At 42.7% G+C, this 23,419-nt stretch overlaps 1 protein-coding gene across 1 annotated transcript in view; it reads left to right on the top strand.

The window, feature by feature from the left end:
- The first annotated feature begins 14,971 nt into the window (after window positions 1-14,971).
- LOC124116142 (C-1-tetrahydrofolate synthase, cytoplasmic-like) overlaps window positions 14,972-23,419 on the top strand; it is a 48,387-nt gene continuing 39,939 nt past the window's right edge. Inside the window, exons 1-3 of the mRNA XM_048403086.1 lie at window positions 14,972-15,105; window positions 20,195-20,279; window positions 22,979-23,092. Of these exons, the coding sequence (XP_048259043.1) occupies window positions 15,071-15,105; window positions 20,195-20,279; window positions 22,979-23,092 (234 nt within the window). The 5' untranslated portion in view covers window positions 14,972-15,070. The remainder of the gene's footprint in view (window positions 15,106-20,194; window positions 20,280-22,978; window positions 23,093-23,419) is intronic.

The raw sequence follows: 23,419 nt of genomic DNA, 5'->3' as shown, positions 1-23,419 counted from the left end.
CTAATTATCGGCCTATTTCATTGGCCAGCTGTGTTTGTAAGACCATGGAACGCATGGTCAATAATAGATTAGCATAGTACTTGGAATCAAATGACTTAATAACCAATATTCAATGTGGTTTCCGTAAAAATCGCTGTACCACTGACCATTTAGTTCGATTGGAGTCATGCTGTGTCTATCTTTTTACGATTTAGAAATAGCATATGACACTACATGGAAACACGGTATTTAAAATTAATTACATGATTTTGGATTGATAGGCCGTTTGCCTCAATTTACATCCAAATTTTTATCAGAAAAAAAATTCCAAGTCCGTGTTGGTTCAGTCCCGTCTGATCATTATAATTAGGATCAGGGTGTCCAACAGGGCAGTATTTTATCTGTTACATTGTTCAGCATAAAGATAAATAGTCTTTCCAAACTTTTAAATGATTCAATTGAAGGATCGCTTTTTGTGGATGATTTTAACATATCATGTCGTGTTAAAAACATGCATACTATCGAAAGACAATTACAACTGTGTCCAAATAAGATAAATAAATGGTCGATGGAAAATGCTTTTAAATTTTCAAAATCAAAAGCAAATTGTGTACATTTTTGTAGAAAAAACAAAGCTCATAAAGACCCTGATTTGGTTTTAGAAAACACTCCGATTAAAGTTGTGAGAGAGGCCAAGTTCTTGGGTTTAATTTTTATCACCATTTAACCTTTTTACCACACATTAAATATTTGAAAAATAAATGCCCGAAGGCACTTGACCTTCTGAAAGTCGTTTCAAATTCAAAGTGGGGAGGGGATCAGAAAACCCTCCTCCAACTGTACAGGCAATCTCATTAAATTCAGATCTCATTAAATTCAGATCTTAGTTCTCGCTACCGCTAAACAAAGATCTGACGACATCCCATTAGGGGTCACGTCAGAACGGCCTTTCATCCGACCAATCAGAGTGACGCTTACAAGATCATGAAATTGAGAGTCGGAATGTGATTTCAAATCACGCAGCCTCGAAAACTTTAAAACGGGGTATTCCGAACGATAGTTACGGGCTTAACGACTGAATCTATACAATCTAGACCATATATTAGCCATTCGAGAATGTTCTTTTGTTCAGGTTTCAAATTTTGAAGCGAGAATTTGTAAAAATATGTTTCGAAGCGTAGTCGTCAATTTGAAATTAGTGCCGTAAAGCACGTGAAAGCTGCCTTCTGACTGGCTAATGTCGACTTCTTGTCAGAAATTCTATTGGTCGGTCAGAGTTCGCGAAAGGTCGGTCTGACGTGACCCGTAATGGGATGTCCTCAGATCTTTGTTTAGCGGCAGCGAGAACTAAGATCTGATTTTAATGAGATTGACTGTACAGGGCACTTATCAGCTCTAAACTGGACTCTGGCTCCATCATTTATGTTGGAGCCTGTAAAAGTAATCTTAAAGTATTAGATAGTATTCATCATCATGGCCTGGGGCTTTGCCTTGGAGCCTTCAGAACCTCCCAAATCAATAGTCTGATGAGCCATCACTAAAGCAACGTCGGATAAAACTATCATTTCCATATCTCTGAAAACTCTTTTCTAATTCAACTAATCCTGCGTATGATTGCGTTTTTAATCCTCTTTATGAAGACATGTGTATCATAAAAAGTCATCCTCTATTCCGTCACTTGGAATAAGAATTAAACCTGCCATTTCTGCTGCCAATATCAATCTTCCAAATATAGTTCCAACTCAGCTTTTGTCTTCTCCCCAATGTCAGTTGGTACAGCCAGAGTTTGGCCTGTCATTAAATAAACTTAAGAAATCTGAAACAAATAAACTTATTTATCAACAAGAATATAATCAATTAAGACACACTTACGACACTTACAAATTTATATTTACAGATGGATCCATAGATGGTGACGCAGTTGCCAGCGCCACATCAAAACATAAACAGTTCATTATATACTCACACGCAAAAGAAACGCAAGTGGTTTTAAGCAAATAGGTAACAAACACGGAACCATAAATTGATACCAGGTTTAGCATGTAGTGAAGCCTGATGGTGTTATCAATATTTTTGGTTGCATTTTGGAAGCCCCGAGGAAAAACGCAACATAAAAAACGAAGGGCCAAAACGCACCATTTCAATGAATATGTGGGTATCATGCACCCATTTCTCGCGAAACCGAAAATGCACGAACTGTCACGAACTTATGGTTATAAGACTGTGGTCGATTCTTGGACCTACCACTCCTTGGTCAACAATGCCACGCCTAACTCAAATTCAGAGAAACCAGGCTATCGGACGTTTGGAAGCTGGAGAGGCTGTCCAAGATGTTGCCCGTCATTTCAACGTTAACATAAACATAATATACCGTCTCCGGCATCGATACAATGCTACACCGACCACAGATGACCTTCCTCAGAGGGTCGTCCTAGGGTCACCACACCTCGACAAGATCGGCAGATTACCCGTCAACACCAGCGACATCCGTTCCTAACTGCAAGTGAAAGTGCTCGACAGACCATAGGAACACATAATCGACACATTAGCCGGGACACTGTGATCCGACGTCTCCGTTCCAACAACCTCAGATGTCGCCGACCAGCACGTCGTCCTGTTCTCCAACCACAGCATCGACAAGCACGACTTCAGTGGGCACAGTGTCATCACAATTGGCGTCATCGTGAGTGGAGGCGTGTCATCTTCTCTGATGAAAGTCGCTTTTGTGTCTTCCGTGCAGGCGGGAGAGTCAGAATTTGGCGGCGTCGAGGTGATCGTTTCGCTGACAGAAACGTTGTGGAAAGGAGTCCATGGGGTGGACCTAGCGTCATGATATGGGCCGGGATTGGACTTAATGCGAGACCCGTGTGCTTTCTGAATGTTGGTCAAGGTCGGGGATACGGCGTCACTGCTCAGCGGTATAACGACCAAGTGATCAGACCCCACGTTGTTCCAGTTTTTGCACAACATCAACAACACATTTTCCAGCAGGACAACGCTCGTCCCCATGTTGCCAGAGCTACCATGGCCTTTGCGCAACATCACAACATCCGTGTTTTACCGTGAGTAGTATAGAACGGGTCCGCAGGAACCTTTTTTGGTTGAGGGAGGTTGAGTGAAAATAGGGAAGGTGATTGGTTGATCCAAGTCACGTGATCGGATAGGATGACTCATGCATCAACAGCGCGTCACAGGTGAGGGGGAATGAAAGGTGTGTGTTTATAAGGCAGAAAAGAATTCATAAGAAAACAAAAGTAAAGGGTATTGAATAGAGCTATGTGTATGGCGTGCTACCCTAAATAGACAAACCGTACCCGTCAGCCCAGTTTGAATTGAGCGCGCTTGACAACTCACGTGACCACATATTTGTATAGAAGGCGTTCAGCCCTGTCCCGACTTGCATAGTTGATGTTTCAACGCTAGCTTTTCCATTTAACGCGATGACAAATAAGCCCTACGGTTTGAGTTTTAACCCTGTAACATGATGTGCACAGTTTTACTTCAGAACGTGCTATTTTGAAAATAGATAGAAAACTGATGAGTACACGTAGCAGTGTCACGGCACGAAGCTAGGTTTGTTGGGAAAGTGATGGAAGCAATCTATAGGACATTTTCATGTTTACAATACTCACCCTTAATTCGAAGAGAGAACAGAGTTTATCATGGAAAATTGTTTGACGAGGAAAATGTTTTATTGGAAATATAGGTTTATTCATAGCTAATATATAGCAGAGAGACTAAGCGACCGGCCGCCCATAACAATGTCAACATACCCCGGCCTTACAATTAATGTTAACATAACAGCCTCGCCTGAAGCTTCCCATTCATAAATTGTGTGACCAGTGTCCCGTATTTATGATATGTTAGGGAAGATGTGTTGTACATTTGTTATTTTAAAAAGGAGTTATTTCAGAGAGGATATATATATGGGTATTCCCCCCGTCATTAAACCTTTCTTTCGTTGGTGTCTATTAAACGTATCCGGTATTTAATACATTTGAATGATGTAGGAAAGTATGTGCGTGTAGATGTTGTACCTATATCCGAACACGAATGTATGACACCTTTCAATAGATCAATTACGGTTATAACCACGACACGCAACATGACTATGAGCGTGGTTAGCAGTTCATATTTTTTAAACACATCGTAAATGACAGATTTCTGATGAATGAACTCGCCCGCACACATGTCTATAGGGTTATGTTCGCCCGAACTGTAAACAGTGACACATTGATAACAGGAAGGGTGTGTGGAATGCACTCGTCCTTGTAAGGGTAAAATACGCGTTTAAACGCACCATTTAAATGATGACGACATTACTTTTTAGATGTATTGGTATCAGTGAGTGAGTGAATTCAGTTTTACGCCACACTCGGCATTATTCCAGCTCTAGGACGGTGGTCTGTCAATAAACGAGCTTGGACCAGACAATCCAGTGATCAACAGCATGAGCAGCGATCTGTGCAACTAGGAACCGATGGCACGTGTCATCCGAGTCGGCGAGACTGACCAACCGATCCCCGCCAGTCGCCGATAAGCATGGGTTACTGAAGGTCGTTTCTATAACCGGGACCTTCACGGGTGTAGTATGACGAAGACTATATACTAATATGATCGAAAACTGAGAAAAAACAAACAATTCATTCGTTACATTTATTGATTCGAGTCAATCGGTTCCATACAAAGCCGTGATATACGAATGGACAATAGTATTCACTCTGGAACATTATTTAGTCACTCATATACACATGCTGCTGCTGCTGCTCGAAGGCCCTATTGTTTAAACAGCGAGTCCATGTTTTGAAACACATTTCGCACTGTTGAATGTTTCCTTGTCTACGCTGTTTTAAGGTTGAATGGTTGTCTATAGTCTTTAACATACTCACAAGTGTGCTGTGAAGAAAAGAGTGTCTTCCAAGAATCCCTGCACGTGTAAGACTGTATAAACTCTACAGTAGTGTAGCCCGACAAACAGTTTTACTCTCGCCAGCAAACGGATTGGACGTGAACAACATGAAGAAAGCATCAGAGATTAGACTTGACCCTAGAGATATATTTAGGAAGACTACGTTGAGAAAATCACAACAGAGAAAGAAACCACAAGCAGCCAAGAAGTCGACGCTGAAGACAAAGAAGAGACAGATAACACCTAAAATGAAAACGATGACAACCCAACAGGGATCGAAGACAACACCCCAACCCGTGAAAATACAACATGTGTCGAAGGTGAAGGCTGTGGTGGAACGGGCACTTGCTGCCTTGAAGCGTCAACAGAGTCAAGGGTATAAAAGAAAGCTTCATACCCTCTAATCGCACACCGTATTGGATCACCATGGGGGTTGCCACCTGTCCGGACTGTGAAAAAATGTTTTCAAGGAGAGATGTCATGTTACGACACAGGAGAAATACACATAGCATACCGCCGCCGCCGTTACAAGCCCACCCGCCGCCGCCGCAAGTCCACTGGCCATTACAAGCCCACCCACTACCGCCGCCGCCGCCGCAAGTCCACCGACCATTACAAGCCCAGCCGCTAACGCCGCCGCCGCAAGCCCATCCGCTACCGCCGCCGCTGCTGCGTCAGGCCAACCCGCCGTTACAAGCACATCCGCCGCCGCCGCCGCCATCGCAAATCTACTCGTGGCTGCCTCATTTACCATGTATATCTGATCTTCGAGAACAATTCAAGTTCCTGATTCCCTCAAATGCGCTCGTTGTGGGACCCAGTGGTTGTGGAAAGTCTGTGTTTACCTCTCATGTACTCCGGCATGGCCTGATCCAACCCCAACCTACCCGCATCGTTTGGTGTTATACTCAATGGCAGCCATTATATCAGGACCTCGGTGAGCAGCTGCCTCAGCTGACCTTTGTCAAAGGAATTCCCTACAATATCTTGGACGAGGATTACTTTGATGCTCGTCAACAGAACGTGTTGGTCCTGGATGATTTCCTGGCCGAAGCAAAGCACGACAAGCGTATTTCGCGGCTGTTTACTCAAACCTCACATCACAAGAATGTATTGATCTTTCTCTTGATACAAAATCTGTTTCCGAGAGGTAAGGAATCGAGAGACATTGCTTTGAACGCGCATTATGTCACCCTGTTTCATTCCCCCATAGATAAACAGCAAATCAAACTCTTCGCTCGTAGAATTTTCCCCGAACATATGGATCACTTTATGGCTATGTATGAAAAGGTTGCTGAAACTCCCTATGGGCAACTCACCATCGATCTAAAACCTACCACCAAAGATAAGGATCGACTGCATGTTAACCTCATAAATGAGGAAAACAGGAGAACAACAGCACAGTCTGAACCTGATCTGCGTAGGGAGAAGTTGACTACGACAGAATCTCTGGATAGTCCTCTGACACAAGAAGAGAGATTGCCCCAACATCAGCTCACTCCAATTGAAACCGATTCAGACACGAGTAGTGAGACATCATTGACTATGGCCACGGCTTGCGCAGATTGCGGGGTGCTGATAGATAACATGCACGATCTACAGCGACATATCAAACACTGGTGTCCGGCCAATAGCCTTCAACCTAAGAGAAAGCGTGCCAGACTCGAGAGTGATGACGATGACAGTGACTTTGACGACCTAGCCTCTTCCCAGAAAGGCAGTGGTCTTGCCGTCAAACCTCCACGTGGGAAGTCAACATTCACTAATATGGAAGCCGAGGAGTGGCAAAATGTAGGCTTACAACGCATCTGGAAACAGGTGTACGATACGTTTCATGACAAGATGAAACTGCAGAAAAAACAGTACGAGCGACAGGGACGAACGCAAGAATGGATTGAGAGAAGATTGAAACTGAGGTGGGAGGATCTAGTGCGTAGTACTCTCAACTATGCGATGGAATATACCACGTACTTTAAAGAGGCACCTCTGTTTCAAAACATGCTATACAACCTGGGAGACATGAATCCTTCCACGGAACAATCCGTTCTCAAAAATAAAATCAAACTCCTCCTAAAACCCAAGATGAAAGAGATCCTGCCTTTGATGGATATGCCGGAAATAGAAAGTGAGACTGAATCTGATAGCGTTGCAGAGGATAACGACGGTGATGACGAGGAGGAGGATGATGATCGTGAGCAGAACGATTAGGCATAAATACCCATCACTACTATATCAGTCTAACAGTCAGGAGAGAATGCCGAGTCAACGCCACGCGTCTAGTTTGATTCATATTTTGAAAACACCTCGTAAACTGAGGCGTTTGAACGATAAGAAACGCCGAATTTCCCTCTACGTGAGAGGAATGGTGAAACTGGGACCTCCTGGACGGAAATCGTTACAAGCAATGGATAAAGCATAGACTATAGACAACCATTCAACCTTAAAACAGCGTAGAAAAGGAAACATTCAACAGTGCGAAATGTGTTTCAAAACATGGACTCGCTATTTAAACAATAGGGCCTTCGAGCAGCAGCAGCATGTGTATATGAGTGACTAAATAATGTTCCAGAGTGAATACTATTGTCCATTCGTATATCACGGCTTTGTATGGAACCGATTGGCTCGAATCAATAAATGATACGAATGAATTGTTTGTTTGTTTTTTCTCATTTTTTTGGCATATTAGTATATAGTCTTCGTCATACTACACCCGTGAAGGTCCCGGGTTATAGAATGGAGCTTCAGTAACCCATGCTTATCGGCGACTGACGGGGATCCATTGGTCAGTCTCGCCGACTCGGATGACACGTGCCATCGGTTCCTAGTTGCACAGATCGCTGCTCATGCTGTTGATCACTGGATTGTCTGGTCCAAGCTCGTTTATTGACAGACCACCGTCCTAGAGCTGGAATAATGCCGAGTGTGGCGTAAAACTAAATTCACTCACTCACTGATACCAATACATCTAAAAAGTAATGTCGTCATCATTTAAATGGTGCGTTTAAACGCGTATTTTACCCTTACAAGGACGAGTGCATTCCACACACCCTTCCTGTTATCAATGTGTCACTGTTTACAGTTCGGGCGAACATAACCCTATAGACATGTGTGCGGGCGAGTTCATTCATCAGAAATCTGTCATTTACGATGTGTTTAAAAAATATGAACTGCTAACCACGCTCATAGTCATGTTGCGTGTCGTGGTTATAACCGTAATTGATCTATTGAAAGGTGTCATACATTCGTGTTCGGATATAGGTACAACATCTACACGCACATACTTTCCTACATCATTCAAATGTATTAAATACCGGATACGTTTAATAGACACCAACGAAAGAAAGGTTTAATGACGGGGGGAATACCCATATATATATCCTCTCTGAAATAACTCCTTTTTAAAATAACAAATGTACAACACATCTTCCCTAACATATCATAAATACGGGACACTGGTCACACAATTTATGAATGGGAAGCTTCAGGCGAGGCTGTTATGTTAACATTAATTGTAAGGCCGGGGTATGTTGACATTGTTATGGGCGGCCGGTCGCTTAGTCTCTCTGCTATATATTAGCTATGAATAAACCTATATTTCCAATAAAACATTTTCCTCGTCAAACAATTTTCCATGATAAACTCTGTTCTCTCTTCGAATTAAGGGTGAGTATTGTAAACATGAAAATGTCCTATAGATTGCTTCCATCACTTTCCCAACAAACCTAGCTTCGTGCCGTGACACTGCTACGTGTACTCATCAGTTTTCTATCTATTTTCAAAATAGCACGTTCTGAAGTAAAACTGTGCACATCATGTTACAGGGTTAAAACTCAAACCGTAGGGCTTATTTGTCATCGCGTTAAATGGAAAAGCTAGCGTTGAAACATCAACTATGCAAGTCGGGACAGGGCTGAACGCCTTCTATACAAATATGTGGTCACGTGAGTTGTCAAGCGCGCTCAATTCAAACTGGGCTGACGGGTACGGTTTGTCTATTTAGGGTAGCACGCCATACACATAGCTCTATTCAATACCCTTTACTTTTGTTTTCTTATGAATTCTTTTCTGCCTTATAAACACACACCTTTCATTCCCCCTCACCTGTGACGCGCTGTTGATGCATGAGTCATCCTATCCGATCACGTGACTTGGATCAACCAATCACCTTCCCTATTTTCACTCAACCTCCCTCAACCAAAAAAGGTTCCTGCGGACCCGTTCTATACTACTACCGTGGCCAGCCCTCAGCCCTGATTTGAACCCCATCGAACACTTGTGGGATGAGGTTCAAAGGCGTCTGCACCATGTGCGCCCAGTCCCTACAACTGCTGATGAACTACGCACAGGTGCTCTGGATGTGTGCAGGAGGATCCCTAGGGCCTTCACAAATTGTCTCATCCACTCAATGTACAGGAGAAGTGTGGCAGTGATCAATGCTAATGGTGGTCACACAAGGTATTGACTGGCATGTTGGGTATTGACCCGAAACTGTGTAAACCCTTAACATTTGAAAAAAACAAATATGTCATCTGCCTTTTAATCCATTAAACTGTCTTCAGTCTATTGTTTGTCAATCTTACCCTGATAGTATTTCTTGTCTTTACTGTTGAAAATAAGTAACATGTATACTGCATCCTCGACTTGCGTTTCTTTTGCGTGTGAGTATATTTTCCTACTCTCTATCGGGGGCGCGGGTGACCCAGTCGTCTAAGGCGCCGCGATTTGCTGTGCTGAGTTGCGTCCCTTGGGCACGCCAGAAACCTATGATTGTGGGTTCGAATCCCGGTTCGCCCCGATTATGTTTCTAGGTTTGGCAGCACCATACCCGTGCTTGTGGGTTTCACCGAAGTGCTAAACGTCTGAGACCTGCATCACTTCGGGCTTTCCTCCCACATTAATCTGACACGCCGTGATATAACTGGAATACTGTTAAAAGCGACGGTAAACCCAACTCACTTACTCACTCCGACTCTCTATCCTTTTTTCGGGCAATTAAAAATCAAGCTTGCAAACATCCACTATTACTTAAAATTATTGAATTATATAATGATCTTGCCACTGGCCAATACGACATCGTCTTTTGGTGGTTACCCAGTCATGATGGAATCATTGGTACCACAATGGCCAATGCTGCTGCAGAAGCAGCACTCAACAAATTTGTGACGTCACTTCTGATCCCATACACTGAGTATAAACCCGTGATAAGATCATACATCCGAGATCTAGTGCAAACGAAGTTGGACACCCAGGTAGGTATAAATAAATTACATGAAATATCGGTTACTTTCTTTCATAATGTCTCAGCAAATGTTCTAATCACTGGTAAAACAATGGCTGATGCTGCAGCTAAAGCAGCACTTAACAAATCTGTGACATCACTTCTGATCCCATACACTGATTATAAACCCGTGATAAGATCTTACATCCGAGATCTAATGCAAAAGTGGGACATCCAACTAGTTATCAATATAAATTCCATGAAATTAAAATATCGGTTACACCTACTTGGGTTATCAGTCCAGATTTGAAGAGGTCATTATACGACGATGTCGAATTGGCAATTCAAGAAATACACACGAGTATTTATTACAAGGTGAAGATCATCCGTTCTGTATCCCCTGTGGTGAAAGAATCACAGCCAAGCATGTTTTGCTTGACTGTATTGATTTTGCCATCGTAAGGAATACCCATTTCAAAGTTTCATCTATAAAGGATCTTTTTAATATCAGTTCTCATTTAGTAATTGTTGGTTTTTTTAAATTGAATTGTTCCATAAATTTTGATTAATATGTTGTGTATATAATATAGTTTTTTATAATTGGCAGAATTAATGTGATTACTTAGATTGTTGGTGGCTGTATCATCGAAGGGGGTTGAAGTAGTGTAAAATGATTGTCCCATGGAGAGGGTATGTAAGACCACGTCATTCAAAGTAGATTTATTCTTACCATATCCTTTAATCGTAGAATATATGTTGTTTTAATAAGGTTAAATGTGTCAATATTCCCCAACACCTGAAGGGATGATGTAAATCCTGCTGATATAAGATCAGACCATTTCCATGGGCTGAGTGGTCTGAATGTTGACCAATGGTGCGCGCTCAGTCTGATTAGGAGCTTTCCGAAGAATGCACCTCTGGCAGCTACGAATGTGGTTCTCGGAATCTCATATCATTCCTGGCCAATAAAACCTCGTCCGAAGAAGAGCCACAGTCCTGTCCCTTCCCAGTCGCGCCATCCCGTCATGAAGATGAGTAATGACGGATTCCCGTTGCTGCTGTTGAACAATGAGGTGAAAGTAGGGATCATTACCTTCTGTAGTGGGGGCACGGGTGGCCCAGTCGTCTAAGGCGCCGCGATTCGCCAGAAACCTATGATTGTAGGTTCGAATCCCGGTTCGCCACGATTATGTTTCTAGGTTTGTCAGCACCATACCCGTGCTCGTGGGTTTCACCGAAGTGGTAAACGTCTGAGACCTGCATCACTTCGGGCTTTCCTCCCATATTAAGCTGACACGCCGTGATATAACTGTAATACTGTTTAAAGCGGCGTTAAACCCACCTCACTCACTCACCTTCTGTAGTCTGTTTCCTGTAAAGGAGATTGTAAATGATGGAGAGGGCATCCCACTGCCTGAGGATTTGAAGCTGTGTCCCGATCAAATGACCTAAGAGAATCGTTTAAAGGGCTCTGATCTTTGCGGAGAAGGTCCACAATCGATCAGATTGAGGGGTCCGCCTGCTGAGAAGAAAGCATCCGCTGATCAGTCCCAACATTGGTAGACTCGAAATCATCAACCGCTAAACCGCACAGTTCAATACCTCGTGACAAAGTGAGGGCGTCTCTACAACACTAGATGACTGTTGAACAGAGACCGCAGACACAGACTGGATATGCATGCTCTCACGCGGCAACCTGGACAACGCATCAGCATCCCTGTTCCTTGCTGCTTCCGACGTGTCTATAGAGTACGTACCAACGCGCCCAACGCGGCGGCTAGCTCAATCGGTAGAGCACGAGACTCTTGATTTCGGGGTCGTGGGTTTGAGCCTCAAGTTGGGTGCCAAATTTGTAGTAGGGGTGCTGTATTCGGTTCGGGTCAGGCCGTTTGAGATTAAAGACACACACAGACGATGAATATGATTTTATTATATGATGGGGGTGGCTGCTGCTGAGGAAATAACCCGAAGCAAAGAACAAAACCTTCCTCCTCAACAGCAGCACATGGAGTACAAAGCCATTTAACAACCATAATAAAAACTAATGTAATTTAACATTAAAGTTATATAATACTTAAAAAAGCACATGGGCCAAAATGGACAATGTTGTTAATTATTTTACAAATTAGTTTTATATTAATATTTCATTTACTAATTTAATATTACTTTAAAATATATTATATATTTATTATTCAGCACCCTCATATAGAGTGAGTGAGTATGGTTTTACGCCGCTTTTAGCAATATTCCAGCAATATCACGGCGGGGGACACCAGAAAAGGGCTTCACACATTGTACCCAAGTCGGAAATCGAACCCGGGTCTTCGGCATGACGATCTAACGTTTTAACCACTAGGCTACCCGACCACCCCTACCCTCATGTACAAATTAAATAGACAGAAGCAGATGAAAACAGATTGAAAAGTGGCCATTCCATACCTGTAGAAAAGACCATATCCTTCCTCCTCAACAGCAGCACATGAAGTGAGGAGGAAGTCAGGTATGGAAGGAAGCTACCTGTAGAGGACCAGTGTGGCCAATTAGAGGATAGGTTGCATTAGGCATCAGAGGAAGTGCTTAATGAGGCTGTGTCTATTCGTACGATATCGTGTACATAAGGAGTACATATTCCACAATGTACACGATATCGTGTAAATAACAGACAATTTATCGCAATATGCACGATATCGTGTAAATAACAGACACTTTATCACAATATGCACGACATCGTGTAAATAACAGACACTTTATCACAATATGCACGACATCGTGTAAATAACAGACAATTTATCACAATATGCACGACATCGTGTAAGTAACAGACAGTTTATCACAATATGCACGACATCGTGTAAATAACAGAACTTTAATCATAAAATGCACGATATATCGTGTAAATAATGAAACATTTACCATAATATGCACGATATCGCCAGAATAACAGCACACGTTATGTTATCACGGGTTAAATTATTCGATCTATCAGCAGCGATTACGAACATTATATACAAGTACATGTTATCTTTGGCTTTTTTCAGATTATGTTGAAATTATATTTTTGTGAGTTATTTTGCAAAATGACCAAGAATACTGCTGCATTATTTTTGTAAAGACGTTTTGTTATTTCATGCTACTGTATATTTTAGTTGTTTGGGATGTGCTTATTTATGTTCTTTTAGCAAAGAACATTCTTGATCATCTTTATCATAACAAAGAAATGTCTTCAGTATTGGATCTTAGTATGTCAAATTTAAGGTTGAGTAAGACTGCATACTTACCCTACATCTAAGGGCTGTCTCAAATATTTAGAAAAGAATGTTCAGGCATCTTATGGAGCCAAGAAATTGAACTCTTAAATTGAAATCAAAATGACAGTGCAACTTATTTTTAATGGTATTATACTTTGTAATTTGTACATGTGTTGTAAATATTGAATAATATGCAATTGTAAGAAAACTTGCATAAATATGTCCATATGATGTTAATAATAAATCTGTACAATCCATGTCAGTTGTCTTTCGTCAGTATTTAGGTCAAGATCTGTATAGCATAATGTTCAAATGACTCTGTATGATCACCTCTGTGGTGTAGATACAGCATCTGTCTGCCTGGAGAGTGTATGGTCGGTGGTTTGACCCTTTAGCTGAGCCGTAAAGGATGTTACTAGCGGTTACCCCGCCCTGCGCTCGGGTTAACGATATAAAGCAAGGAAAGATATAAATAGACTGAGGGAAGCCCTGCAAGTGTGAAAGAAATGTCTTAAGATAGACAGAAGGTTGAAGGGGGAGATCTGGTGGCTTTAAAGAGTTATTGTAGACAATAACTGTAGACAAGACAAACAATGAACATGTAGATGATTATGATGATTATGTATGAATAATGATGTGAATAACAATAATAAAATAAAGGTAACAAATTACCCTGCTACATCAGTATAACAAAAATTACAAAAACATATCCCCCAAAATATTCATGTACATTATGTTTGGATGTGGATTTTACAGGCGCTTCCAGACTTCACGATGTCATCAGTTTCATGTGCACCAGGAGAGACACAAAATCACACTCAATTCATAGAACCGGTTGTCTTTGCCATGTCTTGACTGCCGGACCCCATCGTGGCTCAAGCCTGCATTTTGCTCATTCCACAATGAAACAAATATCCGTCAGTTCGTTATAAGCGTGTTCGTTCGTTTTTGACAAGCACGAATATCTGGACTCTTCTCTCTTAGCGCCACCGTCACTGAATCCAGGAATATGTCTTCACGACTACCAGATAATATAGTTCCATTTTTACAGCCGAATCCCATGCCATTTTAACAGCTCAAAATATATTGGGAAACAATATAAACTACGGTTATAACGAACTCAAAGGGTCCACTAATTTCAGTTCGTTATAACCGTAGTTCGTTATAAGCATATACAGCATATGTATAGCAAATGGTCGGGTCAAAAAACAATAAGTTCGTGATATCCGTCAGTTCGTTATAAGCGTGTTCGTTTTAAACGTAGTTTACTGTATTTTCGGTCTCTCTCTCTCAAAACTCAAGTTTTGAGAGAGAGAGAGAGGGGGGGGGGGGGGGGGGGGGGGAGAGATAGAGAGAGAAAAAAACAGAGTCCTGATATTCGTGCTTGTCCAAACTCCTTTATCCACACCTGATGAAACTTATACGCATGATGAAATCATTTGTTTTATGTGTATAATATAAAGGAGTTTTGGCAAGCACGAATATCTGGACTCTGTTTTATAAATAAAAAACTTGGTGAATATATCTTTATCCGTGTGTAGTGTGTACTGACCTAGATATCACGCCAACTTATCTACCACAGTTCAGGGCGGCTTGAACCACATCTGATAGACTGAAACTGTTTCAACCCGCCCAGTAATCAGTTAGAGTTATCTGCCCCTGGTATTCCACCACGAGGTACGGAGTGTTTGTGATCGTTTGTCGCTCAGCTCAACAATGGCTCAAGTGTTAAGCGGGAAGGAAGCGTCAGCGTGAGTACATGCATAGTTGGTCACATGTCCAGAACTATTGTCTATATGCATACGAATATTGCATTTTATGTCGATTTGTTTTTTCGACGTTTTTAACCCAAAAAAACAACACCTCGAAGGTTGTCCCCTCCTTGACCCACTACAGTATCAGCTCGTTTGTCACTTTGATTCAGAGTGTTAGCAGCATGCAAACTGACAGCTTGACAGTTTGCACTAAGTCAGTGTGACTTAGCACGGCGTTGTGTAGGAGACAGTGTCTACTGGACTCAAAACAAGGTTATAATAATAAATGGGATTGGGGGTGGCCTCTTTTATTTAGGTAATAGAATAAAATGATTTTGGAAAAGTAAAAATTATTATAATTGAAATGTGTTTTGTTGTGTATGAGTATCAATATAATTCTTCAACAGTGTGAAAACTAATTTATTAGCTATATATAACCAGGACATTCATGTTCGATCATTGGTCGACCAGTGAAGATCTGGGGTAGAATAGCTCTTCAGCAACCCATGCTTGCCGTAAAAGGCAACAATGCTTGTCGTAAGAGGGGACTAACGGTATCGGGTGGTCAGGCTCGATGACTTGGTTGATGCATGTCATCGATCCCAATTGCGTGGAATGATGCTCATGCTATCAATCACTGGATTGTCTGGTCCAGGCTTGATTATTTACAGACCGCCGTATTATATCTGGAATATTGATGAGTGCGGCGTAAAACAACAAACCAACCAACCAGCTGAGCATCGGTCCATCCTTCTGTCCATCCTTCTGTCCATCCTTCCATACTTCTGTCCATCCTACAAGAATACATGTTTGTATAGATTATGGTTTCTCAACTCTGCTCACAAGATTCCATATCAGTTTTGAACATGCATAGCTGGCATGGCAATATTTGCCAATAATTTCTGTGATTTATTTGTGCATATTGGCAGAGACCATATACTGAGGCACCAGCCTCAGCAGCAGGTTATCATTGAGGATCACTGCTGCACCCCAGAGAGTAACTGATGCATTGAACCGCCCTGCTGCTTTTCTCTTGGCAACGAGGGTTGGTTGGGTAGCCTTGTGGTTAAAGCGTCTGCTCGTCAAGCCGAAGACCCGGGTTGATTCCCCACATGGTTACATTGTGTGAAGCCCATTTCTGGTGTCCCCCGCAGTGATATTGCTAGAATATTGCTAAAAGGGTTGTAAAACCATACAAACTCACTCACTCACTCTCCTGGCAGCGGTCAAGATGCACGACACATGCGCAGATGCTTTTAACTGAGGACTTCCATAGTCTAGTAAATAATCTAACGCAATGCTGAATGCTGTGAGTTATTTCCCCTTGCTTTCCCTCACGCACACACGCTGACATTACACTGCTACATTTCGAGTATTAGGTTGGTTGGTTTGTTGTTTAACGCCGCACTCAGCAATATTCCAGCTATATGACGGCGGTCTGTAGATAATTTAGTCTGGACCAGACAATCCAGTGATTAATATCATGAGCATCGATCCACGTAATTGGGATCGATGACATGCATCAAACAAGTCAGCGAGCTCACCATCCGATCCCGTTAGTCGCCTTTTACGACAAGCATAGTGACCTTTTACGGCAAGCATGGGTTGCTGAAGACCTATTCTACCCCGGAATCTTCACGGGTGTCGAGTATTAGGCTAACCACAGACAAAAACTAAATCATATCACCAAGCGATAACAAACTTGGTCAATGAAAATTGCACTAGACATGATGATTATGTTTCCTGTTCTGCTTGGCATTGTGTTCTATGCAGAGATTAAGATCTACTGGTGAAGAAATTGTATCTGAAACTTATTTTCCCAGCAATGATATATTCCAATATTTGGGTACTTTATTTGCAGCTTTATAGATTAGTAATATAAATGAATAATAATAACCATAAATGTGGCACTTGGATATAGGGCTGGAATGTTGTTTTACGTATGGAAAAGTTTGGCAGGTCACCGTTAGAGCCTTCCCATGTTCTTGCTAATTTGTTTGCGAAATGAATATGTTGACATGTAATAGTCAATCTACAACAAATATGACTTTTAACAAGTCAAAATATGGCATTTAGGATACATGTATTCATTCTCTGTCAACTGACATCAGTTTCGAAGTGCCAATAGCGGTAATCTGATCATCATTGCTGTAAATAACAGTGAGTAGGAGTGATCTGCCGAAAATAATGTAAACAGTAATGTATGAAGTTTTGAATAAAATCAATATACATTATACAACGAACACTATTTATAACCAGATTTGTAATAACAGGACTAACATGCATACTTTGTCAAATGCCTAACTTTTTTGGATGAGAATCTGGAAATTAATTTATTATAGCCTCGTGTACAACAACAAAAAATAATAGAAAACGGGGGGAAAAATCATCCTTTATTTTCCTTCTTTGAAGACTTTAAGACTTCTTTTTCTCGGGTTGTTTTTCAACATGGACTACATGCCGACCTGCATGCTTGACTTGTAGACAGGTTTTTTCCTCTTTCGACCTACGTGATGTCTGCTCAGATTGTTGGTTCATCGCTGCAGTTCATCTGCGCTTTGTTCACAGTGTGTCAAGGGCAGTGGGGTAGTCTAGTGGTTGAAGCATTTGCTTGTCAAACCAAGGGCCCAGGTTCGATTTCCCCACATGGGTACAATGTGTGAAGGCCCCCTCCACCCATCCCCGAGTGTCCCCCACCACGATATTGCTGGAGTATTGCTAAATGTGGCATAAAACCAAACTCACTCACTCACAGTATGTTGACCTACCTGACAAGTCTTTCAGTATATATCTACACAAGTGCCAGTGCAGGGAATAAGACTGGCTTTCTCAGTCCGCTGAAAAATCATCCAAAGCTAAGAAAACCCCTAAGAAGAAGTCGAAGCTACCTACAACTCCGTCAATCAGCAGATCGTTAACCCCTCGCTTCCTATCTTGTCTGTCGATGATGATGGAGTTTCTAGCAGCTTACTCATGGGAGACATTTCTGTCTCGACTGCTTGGTCCCTTCCAGAGAATGTACTGTCAACGTCAATGGTAATTCAACCTTCTGTTGCAGACGTAAGAATGAAAAAGATATCAATTCATTGAAATTCTGTTCCGTAGGCATATTCATCACTTCAACCAACTTCATTGTGGGAAAGTCCATCTACTATTGGCTTCATATAATGAACAATTCCATCACAAGGTATTTTGAGAAAAAATATGACTGTGCGGCATTAAGTTTTTTACTGGTAAAATTAGGCTCGGACCGGTAATTCATGTGACTGCCAGTCCCTGTAGATCGACAAATAAAGAACCTTATAAATCTGTGATATTCATACAAGTATATTTTTCGAATGAAGTCAGCTGTTTCCCCTTGTCGATTTTTAATGCAAGGAAATGACATTTTGCTTTGCTTCTAGGTTAAAAATATATTTGTAGTGACTTCGTCTTGAAATATAAAAAAAGATGAGAAAATTGTGACTGAACTTCATGTGATTAACGTGTTAATCAAACTGAGTTACTTCAGAGATGATATCATTGCATTGAACATGATGTTGAAAGAATTATAACCAAGTAATTTTCTTGTTTTTTTATTTGTTGAAAGTTAAAAGCTGGGACTGACAAATATTAGAGGGGACTGGTAATTTTTAGAGTTACCAGTCCAACAGGACTGGCAGTTTCAAGAGCCAGCGAGAACACTGAGCTTACCCTAGCCCTTCCATGATAACCAACTGTGCAATTGTCACTTTGACACAAGAATGTTTGAACCCTGGCAATACCAACTAATTTTCTGATATAATGATAAATTTTCCATATTCCTAAAAAACTCACTAAAATTTTAGTCTTATCGGATAGGGTACATTCGACCAAGTATGTCAACTACTGATTTTGCTTTCACTCAGCAGCTTGCTAGGGAGAGTTATCTCCCCTATACTGTCTCTGGCAACACTTGTTCCCAGAACTTCCGTTACACTCATGCTGGTAGCTTCTTAACTTGTGTGAAGTGGAACACTGGGGTTTCTTCTGGACCATCGTTGTTCCGGAGTGGTAGATGTGAGAGATCAGAATTCTGTTTTCCTGAACTGGATGTCATATGAATTGTGATCTGTGTCAAGTGTTAAATGTCTCTCGAGAAAAAATTAGGGAGAGCGCCTGCTTTTCAATCTGTGCATATTTCTGCTTGCTCTAAGCAAGTGTTCTCAAAGAATATGCTACAGGTTTTTCTGAACCATCTGTAACACATGGGATATGACAGTTCCAAGGCAGTAACTTGAGGTGTCACAAGCTAACTTCAAGGGAAGGTCCATATCATAGTGACCATTGGTGTGTCAAGATGTTCACAGAATGCATGTCGACATAAATCATTGCAAATCAACTGTACTCTATCTTTAAGGAGGTTGTTGAGCATGTTGAGAGGATAGATGCTGCTGAAATCATAAGCCTACATTTTACTAATAAATTAAGTAACATTAGTGCCGCATTGGTTCACCTGTTGGTTGTTTCTTTATTGTAAAGTGTACTGTTTTACACTGGTTTTGTGCAGGCTGGGACGATACACCAACTGTGCGATCTGATACGTATCACAATACCTTGCTCATGGTCTGATATGTATCGTTCGCTCGTCACGCCGAAGACCCGGGTTCGAATCCTGACATGGGTACAATGTGTGAAGCCCATTTCTGGTGTTCCCCGACGTGATATTGCTAGAATATTGCTAAAAGCGGTGTAAATCCAAAACTCACTCACTCAATCTGATATGTATCACGATACTTGCATGTGCTCTTATGTGTGGTGCGTAAGATTTGTTTTTCATAGACAATATGGCCAAATACCTGGCACACTAACAATTTACAGTTGGCAGTGTCAAGTATGGCGCAACAGATGAAAATGTTGACGTTTTCACTACTCATTTTCACAAGTAATTGTTTTGTGTAACATATATTAAAGAAAGCATTTAAGGTAAGAATGGATACTTTTTACTTAGTGTGTGATTGTGATCGATACTTGTATCGAGAATTAAAAATTTGCGATCCATTGATGCATTGGTGTATCTTCGCACTGCATGTTGTGTGCTGCTATACATGTATGATTGTGTTTACAGAGACATTCGGGGTAAGCTGAAGGTGGAAGTGCAAGAACTACAGGAGAAGTACCCAGGACTGGTGCCATGTTTGGCCATTGTACAGGTGGGTCATCTTAGGCCACTTCCTTAGGATTCCAGGGCAAAGTAGGTCCCCAGCCCACCATGCTTATAGAAAACAAATGTGGAACAATTAATGTGCCTTCTGTTGACAGACTATGTAACTGTCTGTTGAGTTGTTCCACAGATGTCAGCTTGCTAAACCTTTATGTGATGAGGAAATGGTATCTGACCTTGCTGACCTCGCATTGATACTAATCCCTTTACAGAACTAGGAAAGTTTATGGCCACCACATGTCTCTCCATGAGGTGTTCTGGTTTAGAAAAAATCTTGAGTATCATATTTAGAAATTTGGGGAAACGTCTGTGCCCTATGCTCTTATAGAGGAGGTCGGTGTCCCATGCTCTTCCTAGAGGAGGTCAGTGCCCCATGCTCTTCCTAGAGGAGGTCAGTGCCACATGCTCTTCCTAGAGGAGGTGGGTGCCCCATGCTCTTCCTAGAGGAGGTCGGTGCCCCATGCTCTTCCTAGAGGAGGTTGGTGCCCCATGCTCTTCCTAGAGGAGGTCGGTGCCCCATGCTCTTCCTAGAGGTCGGTGCCTCATGCTCTTCCTAGAGGAGGCCGGTGCCCCATGCTCTTCCTTGAGGAGGTCGGTGCCCCATGCTCTTCATAGAGGAGGTTGGTTCCCCATGCTCTTCCTTGAGGAGGTTGGTGCCCCATGCTCTTCATAGAGGAGGTTGGTGCCCCATGCTCTTCCTTGAGGAGGTTGGTGCCCCATGCTCTTCATTGAGGAGGTTGGTGCCCCATGCTCTTCATAGAGGAGGTTGGTGCCCCATGCTCTTCATAGTGGAGGTCGGTGCCCCATGCTCTTCATAGAGGAGATTGGTGCCCCATGCTCCTTATAGTGGAGGTCGGTGCCCCATGCTCTTCATAGAGGAGGTCGGTGCCCCATGCTCTTCATAGTGGAGGTCGGTGCCCCATGCTCTTCGTAGAGGAGGTCGGTGCCCCATGCTCTTCGTAGAGGAGGTCGGTGCCCCATGCTCTTCATAGAGGAGGTCGGTGCCCCATGCTCTTCATAGAGGAGGTCGGTGCCCCATGCTCTTCATAGAGGAGATTGGTGCCCCATGCTCTTCATAGAGGAGGTCGGTGCCCCATGCTCTTCATAGAGGAGGTCAGTGCCCCATGCTCTTCGTAGAGGAGGTTGGTTCCCCATGCTCTTCCTTGAGGAGGTTGGTGCCCCATGCTCTTCATAGAAGAGGTTGGTGCCCCATGCTCTTCCTTGAGGAGGTTGGTGCCCCATGCTCTTCATAGAGGAGGTCAGTGCCCCATGCTCTTCATAGTGGAGGTCGGTGCCCCATGCTCTTCATAGAGGAGATTGGTGCCCCATGCTCTTCATAGAGGAGGTCAGTGCCCCATGCTCTTCGTAGAGGAGGTTGGTTCCCCATGCTCTTCCTTGAGGAGGTTGGTGCCCCATGCTCTTCATAGAGGAGGTTGGTGCCCCATGCTCTTCCTTGAGGAGGTTGGTGCCCTATGCTCTTCATTGAGGAGGTTGGTGCCTCATGCTCTTCATAGAGGAGGTCGGTGCCCCATGCTCTTCATAGTGGAGGTCGGTGCCCCATGCTCTTCATAGAGGAGATTGGTGCCCCATGCTCCTTATAGTGGAGGTCGGTGCCCCATGCTCTTCATAGTGGAGGTCGGTGCCCCATGCTCTTCGTAGAGGAGGTCGGTGCCCCATGCTCTTCGTAGAGGAGGTCGGTGCCCCATGCTCTTCATAGAGGAGGTCGGTGCCCCATGCTCTTCATAGAGGAGGTCGGTGCCCCATGCTCTTCATAGTGGAGGTCGGTGCCCCATGCTCTTCATAGAGGAGATTGGTGCCCCATGCTCCTTATAGTGGAGGTCGGTGCCCCATGCTCTTCATAGAGGAGGTCGGTGCCCCATGCTCTTCATAGTGGAGGTCGGTGCCCCATGCTCTTCGTAGAGGAGGTCGGTGCCCCATGCTCTTCGTAGAGGAGGTCGGTGCCCCATGCTCTTCATAGAGGAGGTCGGTGCCCCATGCTCTTCCAAGAGGAGGTCGGTGCCCCATGCGCTTCCTAGAGGAGATCGGTGCCCCATGCTCTTCCTAGAGGGATTCCAGGGCAGATGGACTGCCTCTGTGGTCTAGTGGTAGAGCGTCCACCCGGAGAGCGGAAGGTCCTGGGTTTGATCCCCGTCCGCATCATACCAAAACACATTAAAAGATGGTACTTGTTGTTACCCTCCTTGGTGCTCGGCTTAAAGGAGCTAAAACAGGACTGGTTGGCTCAGAGTCAGTATACTGTCTGAGTGGTGTATACATGTTAAACTGCGGCATGGTATCTCAGTGGGCTAGCACTATAAATCGGCATTAGTCCATACTAGTACAAGCAGCCACACGCACATGCATGCATGTCGCTATATAAGTGCAATAATCTTGGACATGATGTTAAACCCCATTTCACCTCACCTCCAGGGCAGAGGAGGTCTGTACCCCTTTATTTGTAAGGGAGGGGAATGAGTTAATATTTAACGCCATGATTGTGAAAGCCATCCAATGAAGATAGGTCGCTACAATTTACAAACTGACGGGCGATTTTGCCATGACAACATTAATCCTTTGTTTATGCTATCAACCATGTAAGTATTTAAGCGGCACTGCTATGATTGTCTTTATCAGATGCTACCTATAAATATTTTTTGAGGTCTATACACGATATGAACTATTTTGTAGGTTGGTGGGAGAGAGGATTCAAATGTCTACATCAACATGAAGCTCAAGTCGGCGGCTGAGGTTGGCGTGGACGCTCGACACATCAAAATATCCCGAACAGCCACACAAAATGAAGTAGGTATTAGGTATTAGTAGGTTTCTATGTTAGTACAATTGGCCATATACATGATATAGTAGTGCTGTAAGTTTAATCATCAATATATCGACTGACAATAATAATGTAATTGTGATGCACTGATGATAAGAATCATAAGATAGAGAGGATTACAGTTACGATTATAAAGAAATTGATAAATGTTTGCCTTGTGAGTTCAAAGTAAAGAATGTTGGCAATATTATGATGTTCATGCTTTATCATTATGTTTTACGTTATAGTAGCACCATTGTATGCAATATTAATTACATTAAGTAATACGTTACCACTGTTATACCGAGGCTGTT

The sequence above is a fragment of the Haliotis rufescens genome, unplaced genomic scaffold (genome assembly GCF_023055435.1).
Source record: "Haliotis rufescens isolate VD_foot unplaced genomic scaffold, xgHalRufe1.0.p SCAF_3, whole genome shotgun sequence".
Lineage (NCBI taxonomy): Eukaryota > Metazoa > Mollusca > Gastropoda > Lepetellida > Haliotidae > Haliotis > Haliotis rufescens.
The sequence above is the reverse complement of the archived record's forward strand: the minus strand, read 5'-3'. Positions and strand labels throughout refer to the sequence as shown.